The 13,753-nt window shown below is 41.8% G+C and overlaps 1 protein-coding gene across 1 annotated transcript in view; it reads right to left on the bottom strand.

Moving 5' to 3' along the window:
- The window catches only part of LOC102462442 (UPF0462 protein C4orf33 homolog), a 33,849-nt gene that overhangs the window by 10,996 nt on the left and 9,100 nt on the right, over nt 1–13,753 (bottom strand). Inside the window, exon 3 of the mRNA XM_025187117.3 lies at nt 7,123–7,171. Within this exon, the coding sequence (XP_025042902.3) occupies nt 7,123–7,171 (49 nt within the window). The remainder of the gene's footprint in view (nt 1–7,122; nt 7,172–13,753) is intronic.

Below are 13,753 nucleotides of genomic sequence, written 5' to 3'. Positions count from 1 at the left end.
TAGGAAAGTATGGGTCTGCCACAGAGATCCTTTCTGAATTGAACTAACCAAAAACAAGTTGATGAGAGCCAGATTTTCTAAAGTGCTCAGTTTCCACATAAAAACCTAAATAAAGTGTCCAAATCTTTAAAGATTATCTGCAATCAAAATATATGACTTTGTATCATTTTCAACTTCTTTATGAAATATAAAAAAATCTGGAAGCCCACCAGTGGTTTACCCTGACCAGCAGTGTGTGGTTTGTGGGCCACAAATTGCCCATCACAATTTGCGAACAGGTGAGGGCTAACAGGGAGTTTTGAGATGGAGTTCTCCAGGTGAAGGAGAAGCAAATACAGGACTCTTGAGGGAAGTGTGTTTTGTTATTGGGGCTTTCTTACTGTGTGCTGAGCTTGTGTTTGTTTGGTGTGTGGTGGTATTGGTTTTTTTTTTCTTCCCCTTTCCCTGTTCGAGTGAGGCTTTAGAGAGGGAGTTCTCCAGGTAGAGGAGAAGCAGGTACAGTAGTCTTGAGGGAAGTGGGTGTTGTGTTTGGGGCTTTCTTGCTGTGTGCTGAGCTTGTGTTTGTGAGTGAGGGTTGGTGTGTGTTCTTTTTTGTTTTTTGTTTATTTATTTATTTATTTATTTTCCCCTGTGTTTGAGTGAGGCTTTTTTTCCCCACCTCCCCTCTGCCCTCCCCCTCCCCTTGATGGAGTTTGTGCTGTGATTGGCTGTGATTGGCAGGTGGAAACTGTTGGCTTCTAATTAAAGTTTGAATTCTAGAAGCCTCTGCTGATTGGCTGAGCCTTGGTAGGGGGAGGGGCTTTATAAGGCAGTGGGCAAGCGACCAAGGAGCTTGCGAACAGGTGAGTGCTAACAGGGAGTTTTGAGAGGGAGTTGGGAAAGGTGGGAGGTTCTCTTGCCTTCTTTTTAAATCCCTTTTCCAGGACAGCAGCGATGGTTGGTGATAGGTCTGCTGTTGTTACCTGCACAGCGTGCGCCATGTTTGTCTTCCTCCCGGAAGAAAGAACAGATTTCATCTGCACCAAGTGCAAGCTGGTCGACATTTTGGAAGAAAAAATTAGAGGACTGGAGGCCCAAGTGTCGACCCTACGCTTGATCAGAGAGGATGAAGACTTCCTCGATAGAAGGCAGCATTTAATCCTTCAAGCACAGCAGGCGGAAGAGCCAGAGAGGGCAGTACGTGACCAAGAAGAGAACTGGCAGCATGTAACTTCTAGAAGGGGAAAAAGGCCAGCACAGGAATCCCCCGATGCTATAGAGATAAGCAATCGCTTTCAAGCTCTCTCCACAGGCTCTGCAGTGCTGAAAGCTCTGGAAGGGACCTCACAAGGAAGAAACCAGAAGGGAACACCATCTACTGGAAGGCATGGGATGCGTAGTCCTACGGATGGGGGTTCCACGGCCACCACCCCCAAAAGGAAACGACGGGTGGTGGTGGTCGGGGACTCCCTCCTAAGAGGGACTGAGCCATCCCTCTGCCGTCCGGACCTGGAATCTCGAGAGGTGTGCTGCTTACCGGGAGCTCGCATTCAGGATGTCACTGAGAGGCTTACCAAGATGATCAAACCTTCGGATCGCTACCCCTTCCTGCTTCTCCACGTGGGAACTAATGATATGGCCAAGAATGATCTTGAGCGTGTTACTGCTGATTATGTAGCACTAGGAAGAAGGATCCAAGAATTTGGAGCGCAAGTGGTATTCTCCTCATCCTCCCTGTTGAAGGGAAAGAACTGGGCAGGGATCATCGAATTGAGGATGTAAATGTGTGGTTGCGCAGATGGTGTCGCAGAGAGGGCTTTCGTTTCTTCGACCATGGGAGACTGTTCCGGGTGCAAGGACTGTTAGAAAGAGATGGGATCCACCTAACCAAGAGAGGAAGGAGCATCTTCATGGGCAGGCTTGCAAACCTAGTGAGGAGGGCTTTAAACTAGGTTCGTCGGGGGACGGTGACCAAAACCCTGAGGGGAGTGGGAAAGTCAGATACCGGGAAGAAATGCATAGAGCAAGGAACGAGAAAGGAGGACCCCAGTTTCGAATGGAGAAGATAGGACGATCAACTGGTTACCTGAAGTGTTTGTACACTAATGCGAGAAGCCTGGGCAACAAACAGGAAGAACTGGAGGCCCTGGCCCAGACCAAGAAATATGATTTAATTGGGATAACAGAGACTTGGTGGGATGACTCGCATGACTAGAGTGCTGTCATGGAAGGGTATAGACTGTTCAGGAACAAAAGGCAGGGGAGAAAAGGAGGAGGAGTAGCACTATATGTAAAAGAGCACTACGATTGTTCTGAACTCCAGTATAAAGAGGGAGAAAAACCTGTTGAGAGTCTATGGGTTAAGTTTAAAGGAGCAAACAACAGCCTTGATGTTGTGGTTGGTGTTTGCTACAGGCCACCAAATCAGGTGGATGAGGTAGATGAGGCTTTTTTCGGACAACTGAGCGAAGCTTCCAGATCGCAGGCCCTGGTTCTCGTGGGGGACTTTAAGCACCCTAACATCTGCTGGGAAACCTATACGGCAGTACACAGGCAATCCAGGAGAATGTTGGGGATAACTTCTTGACACAGGTGCTGAAGGATCCGACCAGGGGCCGTTCGCAGCTTGACCTTCTGCTCACAAACAGGGAGGAACTTATAGGGGAAGTGGAAGTGGGTGACAACCTGTGAAGCAGTGATCATGAGATGGTAGATTTCAGGATCCTGACCAAAGGAAGAAAAGAGAGTAGTAAAATACACACCTTGGACTTCAAAAAAGCAGATTTTGACTCCCTCCGAGATCTGATGGGCAGAATCCCCTGGGATGTTAACATGAAGGGGAAAGGAGTCCAGGACAGCTGGCAGTATTTTAAAGAAGCCTTATTGAAGGCACAGAAAGAAACCTCCCGACACGTAGCAAGAGAGGCAAACATGGTAGGAGACCAGACTGGCTTACAGGGGAAATCCTTGGTGAACTTAAGCACAAAAAGGAAGCTTACAAAGAGTGGAAACTTGGACAAATGACCAGGGAGGAGTTTAAAGGTATAGCTCGAGAATGCCGGGGGGTTATCAGGAAGGCGAAAGTGCAAATGGAATTGCGACTGGCTAAGGATGTGAAGGATAAAAATAAAGGTTTCTACAGGCATGTTAACAAGAAGAAGGTGATCAGAGAAGGTGTGCGGCCCCTAATGGATGAAGGAGGTAACCTAGTGACAGATGATGTGGGGACTTCTGCGCCAAGTGACGCAAGATGGGATGAAGATGGACAGCCCGTGGTGGGTAAAGAACAGGTTAGGAAATATTTAGAAAAGCTAAACGTACATAAATCCATGGGTCCGGACTTAGTGCATCCGAGGGTACTGAGGGAGTTGGCAAATGTCATTGTGGAGCCTTTGGCTATTATCTTTGAAAAGTCGTGGAGATCGGGAAAAATCCCGGATGACTGGAAAAAGGCAAATGTAGTGCCCATCTTCAAAAAAGAGAAGAAGGATGATCCAGGGAACTATAGGCCGGTCAGTCTTACCTCGGTTCCTGGAAAAATCATGGAAGGGATCCTTAAGGAATCCATATTGAGGCACTTGGATGAGAGGAAAGTGATTAGGAATAGTCAGCATGGATTCACAAAGAGCAAGTAATGCCTGACCAATCTGATTAGCTTCTATGATGAGGTAACTGGCTCGGTGGACATGGGGAAGTCAGTGGATGTTATATACCTTGACTTTAGCAAGGCTTTTGATACGGTCTCCCACAATATTCTTGCCAGCAAGTTAAGGGATTGTGGATTGGATAAATGGATGGTAAGATGGCTAGAAGGCCGGGCCCAGCAGGTAGTGATCAATGGCTCCATGTCAGGATGGCAGTCGGTTTCTAGCGGAGTGCCCCAAGATTTGGTTCTAGGACCGGTTTTGTTCAATATCTTTATTAATGATCTGGATGAGGGGATGTATTGCACCCTCAGCAAGTGTGCGGATGACACTAAGATGGGGGGAGAGGTAGATACGCTTAAGGGCAGAGATAGGGTACAGAATTACTTAGACAAATTGGAGGATTGGGCCACAAGAAATCTGATGAGGTTCAACAAGGACAAGTGCAGAGTCCTGCACTTGGGACGGAAGAATCCCAAGCATAGTTACAAGCTGGGGACCAACCGGTTAAGTAGTAGTTCTGCAGAAAAGGACCTGGGGGTTACAGTGGATGAGAAGCTAGATACAGTGTGCCCTTGTAGTCAAGAAGGCTAATGGCATATTAGGTTGCATTAAGAGGAGCATTGCCAGCAGATCCAGAGATGTCATCATTCCCCTTTATTCAGCTTTGGTGAGGCCACATCTGGAGTATTGTGTCCAGTTCTGGGTCCCCCACTACAAAAAGGATGTGGACGCATTGGAGAGGGTCCAGCAGAGGGCAACCAAAATGATTAGGGGGCTGGAGCATATGACTTATGAGGAGAGGCTGAGGGACTTGGGTCTGTTTAGTCTGCAGAAGCGAAGAGTGAGGGGGGATTTGATAGCAGCCTTCAACTTCCTGAAGGGAGGTTTCAAAGAGGATGGAGAGAGGCTGTTCTCAGTAGTGACAGATGGCAGAACAAGGAGCAATGGTCTCAAGTTGTGGTGGGAGAGGTCCAGGTTGGATATTAGGAAAAACTATTTCACTAGGAGGGTGGTGAAGCACTGGAATGGGTTACCTAGGGAAGTAGTGGAGTCTCCATCCCTAGAGGTATTTAAGTCTCGGCTTGACAAAGCCCTGGCCGGGTTGATTTAGTTGGAATTGGTCCTGCCTAGAGCAGGGGGCTGGACTTGATGACCTCCTGAGGTCTCTTCCAGTTCTATGATTCTATGATCACTGGAATATTGTACACTGAGCATTCCTTCCTCTGAAACATTTGGTATTGGCCACTGCAGCAGACAGGTTATAGACTTGATGGACTACTGGTCAGATACAATATACAGGCAGTCCCCGGGTTACATGGATCCGACTTACATCGGATCCCTACTTACAAACGGGGTGAGGCAACCCCACACTAGCTGCTTCCCCTCAGCAGACCAGGGAGACGCGAAGCTAGCGCCCCGCCCCCCGCAGACCAGGGAGACGCAGAGCGGCTTTTCTCAGCAGACACCTCAGCTTGAGAATAAAGGACTGAGGGAAGTGAGGTGTAGGAGAATAAAACTGAGCTCTGGAGAAATGTTTGGCTAGACTTTCCCCTACAATATGTACCAGTTCCGACTTACATACAAATTCAACTTAAGAACAAACCTACAGTCCCTATCTTGTACGTAACCCGGGGACTGCCTGTAGTAACTCCTGTTTTCCTACTTTCTTAACATTAGAGAAGTTTTAATTTTAATAATTCTAAGAAAAAAATCAGCAGGAAAAAAAGAAAGCAACCCTTCTAGGCCTTCTCCATACACTATAAAGATAAAAAAAATGAACAAACTCAATTTTTCTTTTCTTTTTCACCTTTACAGACTTTTCCACTACAAATCTTTAGAGGGAACTTATCAATATTCAAGGGTAGATTGTACTTTAATAATCTGCCTTTATTAATCTAATCTAGGAATAATTCAGGGTTGTTGTTTTTTTCCTTCTTTATTGCTCTAAGCAGTAAAACAACACTATTCCTTTTTCTGGAGCAGTTCACTTTCCAACACATTGAGGGGGCAGAACCAAGATTCCTTATTCCCAGACTCTGGTAACCAATTCTCTGTCCCCTGCACAGGAAGAGGAATAGCACCTTTGTGGTAACTGCTCTCTCCTTCACACTGTAAGTAGAGCCAGTGGCATGAGAGCAGGGACGGGAGGGTAAGGCACAGCATGGGGTCAGAGAGAAGGTCTCAAGAGAATGGATTTGCAATGAGTGCTTTTGCTACCTGGAACTTGTAAGTGATGGCACCTGGTAGCAGCAGCTTCTGACATATCAGGGTGGGGCAGAAGGTACCGTGTTGGGGTCCTGCCCACTCCAATCCCCATGGCAGGTTGTGGGCCCCGCTGCCCAGGAACCCACCTGTACCCAGGGCATTGCCCCCCCAGCTCCAACTCCACAGGACTGGAGTGGACCCTCCCCCCTCAGGGAAGGGCACGTTACTGCTTTGCTGGAATCCCTCCTCTTCTCCTAGAAATCAGATACCTCCCCCATGCACACTCCAAGCTGCACTAGCAACTCTCAGCAAAAATGGTCCACGGATGCAGTTATTCACAGATATGAAGCAGAATATCTGTGGATTTGCAAGGCTTTGTAGGTAGTAAGCACAGGTGAACCAAGGGTTTCCTTAAGCTCCCTTGTTCCCATGTGTGAGTACGTAGCTAGGCCATGATCTCAATCTCACTTTTTCAGCAGGACTTACAGAGCCACACACAGTTTTAAATGGGTAAATTATATACATCTTCATTATCTTCACTCGTGTGTGCCTATTTCTGCAAGAACAACCTAAGCACCTACTTTTGAATATTTAGTTCACCATATGTTATATTCTATACCGGAGATTTACAATCTATAGTCTACAGAACACTATATGGTCACTTGCTGTTGGATCTCCTGCTTGTTTTCAAATACTATAGTGTATTTAAGGCAACTGAAAATGCATTAAATACTTCTCTAACAATACTTGCTGAGTAGATAATACCCGTAGTTTAAAGATTCTGAATAGAAAAGGTGGGGAGTGAAGGACAGTTCACAAAACACATTCACTAATAATATATGGTCCACCCTCAAGCAGTTTGAGAATCTTTGCTTTAAGCTATAAAAAATCAGCTTGCAGAGGAAACACAAGAGATTTCCTGATCAGTAAGGTTCTGAGTCTCTTCTGTGAGATACATCACTGAGAGCTGATGAAAGAAGGCACCATGCAGGAGGTGCCATGCAGAATCAAGCCCTAAAATCCATGGCACTTTTCTGAAATCATTGAGATCAGAGTGCAAATTAAGTAATAAACAAAGATCCTAATTCATTTGTACATCTTAAGCAACAAAGATAAAAAATAATATTGCCAAGTGGAAAAGCAGCAAAATTCGTGATGAAAAACCTTATTTTCTGAAGAGATATTTCAAGCAACTGAGTACAAAGGAAAATACTACAAGAAGCACTTACAAAAACAAAGCTGTTTTTGGCAGGCATTTCATTGTAAATTAGTTCTGTGGAATATTACTTACTTTAAAACAGTTTCCTCTAGAGAGTAATAATACAAGATGTTGTCCATGCCTAGAAAGAAACAAATATGAGGGAAAAAAGATTTCAATTATAATGTCAAAATCAATTCCATAACTAGCTCAGAGTCCTCCCTTGTAAAATATTGAAGAATTTAATTTAATGTATAATCTTGTCTTCAGCTAGCCAGAAGCTTGTTCCCCGAAAACTTCATTCAAGCTGACTGATCTATCCTAATTCCCACTGATAGTGGAAGTGACAAGCATATGCATTCACACACTTTAAAGACAGTGGTCTATTTTATCCCCATTGTAATAGATTACATCAGTCATCAGTTCAAATTAAAAAGGTACCCAAATTTAAGTTATGTCTAGACATGGAGGATAAATCAAAACCTCATCATCTAACTTTTGCTACATCAGAAGTTAATTACTACACAGGAAAATCAATTTAAAGACCGGCTGCTTGGATTCATTTTAATAATGTTCACCACATTGTACATAATCTGTGATGAAGTCTATAAACAAGTGCCCCAAAGATAGGATGCTGAAATCTCACTACTAGCCCACAATCAATATAACATTTTATTTCACATAAAAGGAAGTATCTTTATCATTTATGTCAGTGTTAAGTAAATAGATTCCATTTACCCCCAACTTCTATATACAAACTCAGTAAACAAACTCCCTCTGCTCCGTAAACATGAAGAATATACAAATTCTAATTTGGGGTATGCATTTTTAAATATATACCCCAAATTAAAAAACATAGTAGAAGAACTAAAGAGCCACCGTGGCTTAACAACCATGTAAAAGAAGCAGTGAGAGATAAAAAAGACATCTTTTAAAAAGTGGAAGTTAAATCCTAGGGTGTGTCTAGACTACATGCCTCCTTCGACGGAGGCATGTAGATTAGCCAGATCGGAAGAGGGAAATGAAGCCGCGATTAAAATAATCGCGGCTTCATTTAAATTTAAATGGCTGCCCCGATCTGCCGATCAGCTGTTTGTCGGCAGATCGGGGCAGTCTGGACGCGATGCGCCGACAAAGAAGCCTTTCTTCATCGGCACAGGTAAGCCTCGTGAAACCAGGTTTACCTGTGCCGATGAAGAAAGGCTTCTTTGTCGGCGCGTCGCGTCCAGACTGCCCCGATCTGCCGACAAACAGCTGATCGGCAGATCGGGGCAGCCATTTAAATTTAAATGAAGCCGCGATTATTTTAATCGCGGCTTCATTTCCCTCTTCCGATCTGGCTAATCTACATGCCTCCGTCAAAGGAGGCATGTAGTCTAGACACACCCCTAGTGAGATAAATAGAAAGAAGCATAAACACTGCCAAATTAAGTGTAAAAATGTAATAAAAAAGCCAAAAAGGAGTTTGAAGAACAGCTAGCAAAAAAAAAAAAAAAAAAAACCACAAAAAATAATAACAAATGTTTTTTAAGTACATCAGAAGCAGGAAGCCTGCTAAACAATCAGTGGGGCCCCTGGACGATCGAGATACAAAAGGAGCACTTAAAGATGATAAAGTCATTGCAGAAAAACTACATGAATTCTTTGCTTCAGTCTTCACGGCTGAGAATATTAGGAAGATTCCCAAACCTGACCTGTCCTTTGTAAGTGACAAATCTGAGGACTTGTCACAGATTGAAATGTCATTAGAGGAGGTTTTGGAATTAATTGATAAACTTAACAGTAACAAATCACTGGTACCGGATGGCATTCACCAAAAGGTTCTGAAAGAACTCAAATGTGAAATTGCGGAACTATTAACTATGGTTTGTAACCTATTCTTTAAATCAGCTTCTGTACCCAATGACTGGAAGATAGCTAGCGTAACACCAATATTTAAATAGGGCTCTAGAGGCAATCCCGGCAGTTACAGACTGGTAAGTCTAACGTCAGTACCGGGCAAATTAGTTCAAACAATAGTAAAGAATAAAATTGTCAGACACGTAGAAGAACATAATTTGTTGGGCAAAAGTCAACATGGTTTCCGTAAAGGGAAATCATGTCTTACTAATCTATTAGAGTTCTTTGAAGGGGTCAACAAACATGTGGACAAGGGGGGTCCAGTAGATATAGTGTATTTAGATTTCTAAAAAACCTTTGACAAGGTCCCCACCAAAGGCTCTTTCATAAATTAAGTTATCATGGGATAAGAGGGAAGATCCTTTCATGGACTGGGGACTGGTTAAAAGACAGGAGACAAAGGGTAGGAATAAATGGTAAATTTTCAGAATGGAGTGGTGTTCCCCGAAGGTCAGTCCTAGGACCAATCCTATTCAACTTATTCATAAATGATCTGGAGAAAGGGGTAAACAGTGAGGTGGGAAAGTTTGCAGATGACACTAAACTGTTCAAGATAGTTAAGACCAAAGCAGTCGGTGAAGAACTTCAAAAAGATCTCACCAAACAAAGTGACCAGGCAACAAAATGGCAAATGAAATTTAATGTGGATAAATGTAAAGTATTGCACATTGGAAAAAATAACCCCAACTATACATATAATATGATGGGGGCTAATTTAGCTACAACTAAACAGGAAAGAGATCTTGGAGTCATCATGGATAGTTCTCTGAAGACGTCCACGCAGTGTGCAGTGGCAGTCAAAAAGCAAACAGGAAGTTAGGAATCATTAAAAAAGGGATAAAGAATAAGATGGAGAATATCTTATTGCCCTTATATAAATCCATGGTACGCTCATATCTTGAATAATGTGTACAGATGTGGTCCCCTCATCTCAAAAAAGATACACTGGCATTAGAAAAGGTTCAGAGAAGGGCAACTAAAATGATTAGGGTTTTTTAATAGGTCCCATATGAGGAGAGATAAAAGAGACTGGAACTTTCAGCTTGGAAAAGAGGAGACTAAGGGGGGATATGACAGAGGTATATAAAATCATGAGTGGTGTGGAAAAAGGAATAAGAAAAAAATATTTACTTGTTCCCATAATATAAGAACTAGGGGCCACCAAATGAAACTAGTGGGCAGCAGGTTTAAAACATATAAAAGGAAGTTCTTCTTCACAAAGCGCATAGTCAATCTGTGGAACTCCTTGCTGGAGGAGGTTGTGAAGGATAGGACTATAATAGGATTTAAAAGAGAACTAGATAAATTCATGGAGGCTAAGTCCATAAATGGCTTTTAGCCAATATGGGTAAGGAATGGTGTCCCTAGCTTCTGTTTGTCAGAGGGTGGAGATGGATGGCAGGAGAGAGATCGCTTGATCATTACCTGTTCGATTCACTCCCTCTGGAACACCTAGCATTGGCCACTGTCGGCAGACAGTGTACTGTGTTGCATGGACCTTTGGTCTGACCCAGTATGGCCATTCTTATGTTCTTATGAGTTCTTGCTCTTTCAATAATTCATATAATTTAATAATATGTTTTAGTTATTTGCTCAAAGACCCACAGTTAATAATACAGCTTGATTCAGATTTATTGACAGCTTGCAATATATTGTATGCTTTTTAAAATGCTTTGTCTCTATTGATGTGATATAATATTTGAAGTATTTAATTTACAATAATGGGTCCTGAACCCTCACAACTCCATAAAATTTGAGGATGCTTAGCAACTTGAAAAAGATAGTCAGCAACTCAGAATAAGGCCCAAAATTTGCAGAATTGGGATTGATGATTTTATGTAATTTTAAAAAAATGTATATATTATTAAAATAAGCAAAATGGCATTTCTGTCTGGGTATTCCGGAAATAACAACACAGTTTTGAATGAATGAAGTTAGAAGGGGAACTTGAAATTTGTGAACTGGACATCTAGACATCTGAACATCTGTGTTCATTAAGGTCCAAAATCTCATACTCATTAATTAATGAGAAGTACCACCAATAGCCCCACTGATTCCAAGGGAATACTTGTGGAGTAAGGTAATGCTTAAGGACAGATGAAATGTGCATGTGTATACATCTCAAGAATGCTCACTTTTGAAAATGAATGGTTCAGAGACAGCAACCGTTGTGTTAACCTGCATCATATTAACATTCTTAGCATCTAAACATTTAATCTCCCAGGTTGTATGTGATTTTTAAAAAGCTTAATTCCAGTGTCTCTTGTGGTTTAAATCTATATCAAATCTCAAAAAAAAAAATTAATATAAGACTTTCAATCAATTGACCATGCAAAAAAAAAAAATCTCCAACCACCACAAACACATAGGAACACATGGTCCTTGACCTACTCTTATTGCTGAAAGTTACCCTAAGCAGTGGAGTGGTTAATTTTTACCAATAATCCACATGTTACAAATAAAAGTAATACAAGTAGAGAACCACGAAACACAGCATCTTCATGGTCTAGATGCAATTATGAATTGCCTAAGTATTAATCTGTCGGCTTCTAATAATATCTGAGCTTCTTGCCTGATTTCTAATGTGGTAATCTCTTCATTCCCTATTCGTTATTTTATTTGCAATATGGCATGTGCTAAAAAGAACACAACCATAATTAGTGTCCCCCCTCAAACAAACCAGGCAGTGCTAGATGACTGCCATTGTATTTTTCTAGTAACAATTAAATACTGCACTATAACCCCTGATTTTTTAATACACAACCCCATATTTATGACCGGAAGTAATTAGCCTCAAGTAGTAAATATTCAAAATAAACCAGTAATTAACTAGTGTATTTAAATGCCTAATTTCAAGACTAGTCTATTCCATAGTTTGTAGGAATCTTCACATTTTTTAAATTCAAAATTAAAGTGATTATAAATGTACTGTGACTCAGAAGCAGTTTTCAATACCTAGGAAGGAACACAGGACATGTTCCATTAAGTGTAAATGGAGCAGACAATTTTTCTAATTAATACAGATTATATGTGAGTGACAACCCAAGAGCCTTCATGGATGAACTAATATTCTGTGTCTTTAATCTTTTGGGTGCATGGTTCATGTGGGCAAGAAAATCCAAACATCTCTGGGGCCACAGATGAGAAAAATTTGATTAAATAGCTGTCACTAGACTGTCTGGAAAACAAGAATTCCAGTTTGTGAAAAAATGTGCGGTTTTGACATTTGGTTCCATTCTGAAGCAGACCAAAACCAAGGCTTGCTTTTGCTGAGATAGAGAAGACCTAGAATCTCAAAGTGGTTGAGGCTAGATGAGTACACTTAATACTGGGCTCTTTTGGGATCTCTCTTTCTCTCTTCTGCTTGTCCTGAATGTGAAAAACTCTTGTCACACCAAATACATTCTGAAAAAAGGGTGCTTCAATGAATTGGCATTTAGTAACAAACACAAATTGTCAAGAGTTCCAAACCAGCTTTAGTTACCCCATATTTTGGAAAAATTAAGATATTAAAATTCCTTTTTTATTGCTGCATTTCTGCATTTCCTTTTCAATAATTTCTCATTATTTAAGGACTGGAGGTTTTCCTGTGTAACTAGCATTTACTGTATGCCTTATTTAAGGCAAAAAGCAGATGGAACTATCTGCAGCATAAAACAGTGAGGATGGGGAAGGAATCCTTCCAGGTTTATTCAAACTATTACCTGTGATGAGGTCTCTCTCTTCTTACTTGTATTACTAAGAGCAGAGGGGATGTTGGGAGTACAGGTAGGCAGTCCTTTTACAAGATCCAAGATTGCAACCAAATTACAACCTATAATGTTGTAGAGATCCATAAGATATGCAATGATGGATGGGGCAGTGCTGGCCAACATTCAGTGACTAAAGTGTTTATACTCAGATAGCTAGAGGGTGCTTTGCAGGGAGCGAGGGAAGCCAATGGGAGAAGGTGTTGAAATTTGAATTGGAAGATATAGCTGTCTGCTGGTTTTTTTTGTGTGAGTTTTAAGTCACGAGTTGGAGGAACATGATGAATTGAACCAGGCAGAACTATCAAGCCTACAATAAATACTGGGCATGGAAATGGACTGGACTTTAAAGCACAAATCTGTGAGTCGATAGGGAATGAAATGTCTATTTAGACACAATCAGGTTACTTCCTTTGTTTTGTTGTTTGGTTAAACTTCTTGGTGCTAAATCCATGCGTCTCCCCCGCCCCATACACTGTATTAAACTGAATCCCAGAGATACAATTATCTGTGTTTTAATCTTTTCTTTTCTCAGTTGTTTTATAACACCTAGCAACCTAGCATGCTTTACTAAGTATATCTTTTTGTTTTGTTAATAAAATCACACTTTTAAGGCTATGATTTGTGTCTTGTGTCCTGGAAGGTAATAGGAGATCTGTGCGTGTATGCTTAAGCCTGAGAAGTTAGCTATCAGAGACTGCAGTTTGTTTTCTCGTCTTTTTCTTTCAAGCTCTCTTGTGGCAAAAGAACTTGGGGTACTTCTCTGGAATAAGTTCAAGTGCTTTCTTCCTAGGTACAAGAAGAAAGGGGTTTTCGCTTGGTGGAAGCAGCCTCCCAAGCCAGGGAATCTGTAACCTTAGGCAGAAGCCTATAGAGGCAAGGTATTTTTAAGGTCTCTTGTGGGCCCTCATCTTTTGCACTGGGAGTGCCAGAGTGAGGAACAGCCTTAAAATATGTACAGCAAGATTTTTACCTCTTCTCTTGTGTGTGATCTGGGACAGCAATGCACTTCAAACAGTTATCAAGGAGAGTGTAAAACTGGAATAAAGTTTTAACTATTCAAGCTAGCTTTCGCT

The sequence above is a fragment of the Pelodiscus sinensis genome, chromosome 4 (genome assembly GCF_052426305.1).
Source record: "Pelodiscus sinensis isolate ZL-2025 chromosome 4, ASM5242630v1, whole genome shotgun sequence".
Taxonomy (NCBI): domain Eukaryota; kingdom Metazoa; phylum Chordata; order Testudines; family Trionychidae; genus Pelodiscus; species Pelodiscus sinensis.
This window is presented reverse-complemented; position numbering and strand designations above follow the sequence as displayed.